The sequence below is a fragment of the Austrofundulus limnaeus genome, unplaced genomic scaffold, assembly GCF_001266775.1.
Source record: "Austrofundulus limnaeus strain Quisiro unplaced genomic scaffold, Austrofundulus_limnaeus-1.0 Scaffold141, whole genome shotgun sequence".
NCBI lineage: Eukaryota > Metazoa > Chordata > Actinopteri > Cyprinodontiformes > Rivulidae > Austrofundulus > Austrofundulus limnaeus.
The window spans coordinates 309,853-315,105 of NW_013952543.1; the positions used below are offsets into that span (position 1 = coordinate 309,853).

Consider the following 5,253-nt stretch of genomic DNA (forward strand, 5'->3'; position numbering starts at 1 on the left):
AAATTGAATGTTAACTTAAATGTTTTAGCTATATTTTGCTTGTGTTACAGTCTAATTGGAGTAATTTTTAATTCTTTTTTATGATCTGAATTGCTGCCTACTTCCTGTTAAAATGGAGGCAGATATTGATTTATATTTGTATCAGATAGTTGGGTGAACATTTTCACACACTTTTAACCGTTACATGTTTGCTCACTCAATGACAGGACATTTCAACATWTAATCAACTCCCAGTCCTCCTTCTAAATATCGTTTTACATACTTTGGCTTTTGTTAAAAGAGAAGAAAAGCTACAGAATCCTCACCCAAGTTTGACATGATTATTTTCTTGTATTTTGATATGTTGTTAATGTGAATGTGGCACAATATTTTAAGAAAACGGTTGATGAAATTGCAAAGACAACAGAAAAATATAAAATGAAGAAGCAATATATTTACCAATGATATCGAGAATAGAGTGCACCAGGCCTTTATAAGACAGGAAGACAAAAGTGCAGATTATAAAACAAGACAAAAGAATCGTGAAAAAAACCTATTCAATAGAATAGTTCAATAGAAAAGGAATCTTAGAAACTTACAGTAGACAGCATGAATGTCTGTCACATTAGTATTTTACRTGTGTGTTTAATGTATGAGATATGAGAAGTTAATGAAAAAAATCACTAACAATTTCTATGTGTACACTCTGCATTTCTTTTRACTGTTTATATAAGTTGTTAAAGTTGCAGCAATGTGTTAAAAATGTGGTCAATAATTAGACGTCAGAATAAGTTTGCAAAAGAAAAGTTGATCCTCTTCTAAAAATCCTGCAGCTCACAGCCCGTCAGCCAGGCAGGGCCTGTGAGTTTTAGGCCCTGGGTCTTATCAGAAACAAAACAAYAACCCTCTGAGGARCAGCTGCTGTTCTCAAAGGAATAATGATGACTCACTAAATCTAACTTCCTGGTGACACCGCTGGGGGCGGTACTTTCTATGTCACACATTAGAATATAAACCAAGCTTTGTTAATGCATAAAGAGAGAGCTCATACTGATAAGACATACTGACTCTCTCTCGCTGTTAAAAACATATGACTGCTATTTGACCACAGAGTGTAAAATACAAGACTGGATCCAAAATTTAGTTAATCATACAAACTTTTCTTCGGATGCATAATTGATATTAAAAGCTGGGGTTTGTTGACTATGGCTAACACAGAGAACAAATTTAATTAGTTTTGTGACATTGTAAATTAGATTCAGTGGGAATTCAGTGAGAATGTTTTGGACAGTTTTGACTTATTTAGCCATTTTTGTCTTCATAGAAAATATGTCACATTGGACCACTGATCATTTCCTTTAAACAAAGCAGTTTAAACTTTTCATTTGTTTTGTTTTTACTAAGATGTCTTTACAAAAATGTGACACATTGTCTTCACATTGATTGTTTTCATAAAATATACTTTTTCATTYCCTTTGCTTAAGAAATCACCAGATCAAGATTTTGGTTTGTCTGTTTAGTAAAAGAAAATCAGGAAACTACCAGAASAACTCTGTAGAAGCTAATTAGAACTTGCTAAGCATTTAAAAGGAGTTCACTTTATTTMAATAATGTCGTTAAAACAACTTAGCTGAGCAGCCAGGTCTTTTTACTACTGTCATTGTGAACATATTAGCATACTAAGATTAGCATTTAGTGGTTGCATCTCCTGGTACAGTCCTAGGTCCTGTCCAGAGAGAAGGAGCAGCTTGCCCTCTATTAACCTTTTCTAATTGTACTTTCAGCAGAGTACCTTTCTATGCTCATTGGTGTCCTCCTCTGCTCTAACAGATAACAAAGATGCTGGTTGTGGTGGTGATTCTTTTCGCCTTGCTGTGGATGCCTTACCGAACAGTGGTGGTTGTCAACTCCTTCATAGACCCGCCTTACCTCGACTCTTGGTTCCTCCTCTTCTGTCGTATGTGCGTCTACACCAACAGCGCCATCAACCCAATCATCTACAACCTCATGTCTCAGAAGTTTCGTGTCGCRTTCAAAAAGCTCTGTAAGTGCAGCTGGCAGCAAAGGGAGGCCAAGTACAACATGCCGATTTACTACAGCGCGATGAAGAATTCGTCCCACGGAAGCAATGAAGCGGGTACAGACCAGGARGAACTCAGCAGCCAAACAACTAACCGTTCGAACATAAAAGGACAAAAATAATGCCACACACCAGGTTTCTTAAGAAAACATTATTTCTGTTTGAAAAAGTCAGAGTTTATCTAGAAAAAAAGTAATTTGATGTTTAGTTTTCTTGTTATTTCCATTTGTTAAAAAGTGTAATTAGAATTTGTAAATATTCATCTATTGAAGAAATAATGTAGGGTTTGGTGTGTGGACTTACAGATGTGCTTTTGATGCTTGGTGCTGAAACACGCAGCGGTCTGAGCTGAGCTTTGGTTTTCTTGGCCACAAAGGCACTACAAACTGGGTCCATGTCACACACATTACCAAAAAACTGTTTTATTTTAAACGCACTGAACATTAAATACTAACTACTTTAATTTATACTAAAATATAAAGACGAAAGTACTTGAAAATAATAAACATTTAATGTGATGCATGTACAGCAGATGCCTGTTTTGCATATTTTGTATTACGCCTTCAGACAATGCCCATGCTTTATGTTAACTAGATTTGTCGAGAGTCTGTTCTGTGCAACAAGGCCTTTGTTATGAGTGTCTCTGTATCTCCTGAGAGCTCTTGTCCTTTCCATGTGATCACCACACATTTCTGACGCACTGATGACCCACAACCCACCGTCCATTTGCCCTGTTCTTAGTAGGCAAAATGTTTATATAATTTAAATGAGACAAGACAAAAATTATAGACAGAATGTGAATGCCTATAAATATGTCTGTGGTCATTCTGTGCATCATATCTCATGCATCTTCAAGGATTTGCAGTATTTAATCAGTAAAACACAAAGAAAGATCTATAACTGGAATCTAAACGTATGCAGTCCCTAAAAGGAAGTGTTCAGTATTATATCAATTATATCAATTGGCTTTTTAGCCATAAATATTTGCCTGAACATGCAACTGTTGTTTGAGTTCTTCACCACTCTCAGCTTTATGAGAGAGTGTCAAAGAGAAAACTACAAACTCAGATTAAATCTAGACCAGAGTTGGAAAACTTCATGTTTCAGTTCTTCTCTGCATAGATAGGGGATAAAATGATAAAATGAAGCCAGCGGGTAAAATGAAGGCCACAAAATATCACCAAATCCTGGAGAAAATTCTGACGCTGTCTGCAAAAAGACAGTTGTTCCTCAGTCCACCTGCTGAAGCTTAGTGGTCACAGGTATCTTGGTGGTCTCTCTCACAGTTCAGTTTGTAAGAACAGTTTGCTCTTGGCAGATTGACTCACGTGTCATTTTTCCTTTTGACGATGGATTCAGCAGAACTAGGGATGTTTAAGGCCTGGGAAATCCTTTCGAATGGCTTGTACTTTTAAAAATATTTTCTATGATTTGAATTTGGACCATCACTTTAAAAGGGAGAGATTACACAATCACATATATTAAATGTCATATTTACATTACTTGGTAGAAATTTTATTCAAATTTAGTTTTTGTAAAGGGTTTTACTTATTATCAAAAGGCCAACTTACCACGGAGTTGATTTAGGCTGACTTAGACATCAATAAATGGCTAAAATATCCGCTATGCATACTTAAATGAACACTTTTAGGTACTGTACATGATTTTTTATTTTCTGTGAGGCTCATAATTGTCTACCTTTCACTCAACATTGGGTCTGATAAAAGATCTTAACAATAGACCATAAATGGAATTTGAAAAGTGAAATATTTCTGAATTTGTTTGTCCTATTTGTCTCCCTTATTTATTGAACATGTTCTGATTTTCTTTTCAAGTGACAAATAAACCAGGTTTAATCTCTCTGTGTTTGATTTAACTTCCAGGCCAAGACTCTAACAACGCTGAGAACATCTACAGCAGAGTGTATTCTATCAAATGTGTCGACTTTTTACAAATCAGTTTTTATCTACAGTAATAATGATTTCCTTCTCTCCACCTATAGATGCTCACAGTATTTTTCCTTCAGCTTTTGTTTAGTGATATTTTAGTCTGTAGAAGTTTCCATCCTGTGGTGCTCAGAATACAACAGGAGTTTTCTCCTCCACATGCTCAGTATGTTAGCATGTGAGTGATTTAGTTTTACCTGAAGCAAGAGACAAGTTGGACAAGCGCTCATCTCCTCAGAGGGTCTCACAAACTGATCTAGACTAGGAAGTGTCAAGCTAAAATGAATCAGCATGTGGATACCACTCARCATGCTGCAACTAYKCAAAATATAACTTTCCTTGTTAGAAAGTCTGGAAATCTGTAAGTTTAYGYCACACATTAGGTGGGTCATAAAGCCACATGAAGCTGTGCTGCTGAATCAAACAGAAGGCAGATATCAGAACACACCYGTCAAAACTCAGCTTAGCTAAAAAGCAGACATGGTATCGATGTTTCCTTCAAAAGAAGCACAAAACATTTAACACACATTTAAATCTAAGCCACGCTTATTTGCAGCTCAGAATGTCTTTGTCAGATTTTCATTTTAGTCATTTTTTCTGCTTTGCTATAAAATTTTGAATAATAATTTGCATTTTCTGTGAAAATACAGTGTGAATGACAATACTGATTCACAATCTTAAACGACAAGATCCCGCTGGCTCACAACCACAGGTGTGACCTCTTGAGTGTCCAAGAACACTGTGCTTTGTGTCAAACTAAAGGAATTAATTGTTCTGCTTTTCTCCTTACAGACCGCTCATTGAGCTGACATTGTTCAAGCTAAAGCCAAAATAAAAAAAAACCTTGTTGAACCCTGCTCCTTAGCGCCTTGTTTCTCCAAGTACARTAAATCTTACATTTGCCTTTGTACCTTTATATTTAGCCTAGTCTGTGTGAAAAAAAAATCTTTACCTAAGAACCCCTGAATCGTGACCATCCATGAATTATGTGCTGCTTAGTGTCCACAAGTGTTAGGATGGATGCTGATGGCCCTTTYCAAGCATTAGCCTTCCTTCTTGTATAATGTGCATATGGACTGTCACTTGGGGCTGATTCCATCCCAGGGTTTTACAAAGTGGACTGAAAGCCATTTAATTCACCTTCAGAAGAGCTTTAATGCTTTACTCAACTGTCAGACAGCTCTCTAAGGACTCGTTTAAAACTGGTGTTACATCACCTAACACTTCACAGGAAAAACAATTATATAT

The 5,253-nt window shown here is 36.2% G+C and overlaps 1 protein-coding gene across 1 annotated transcript in view; it reads left to right on the forward strand.

Annotated features, from left to right (window-relative positions):
* The window catches only part of LOC106522957 (thyrotropin-releasing hormone receptor), a 10,466-nt gene extending 6,562 nt beyond the window's left edge, over positions 1-3,904 (forward strand). The window contains exon 3 of the mRNA XM_014016222.1: positions 1,810-3,904. Within this exon, the coding sequence (XP_013871676.1) occupies positions 1,810-2,181 (372 nt within the window). The 3' untranslated portion in view covers positions 2,182-3,904. The remainder of the gene's footprint in view (positions 1-1,809) is intronic.
* Positions 3,905-5,253: the final 1,349 nt, after the last annotated feature.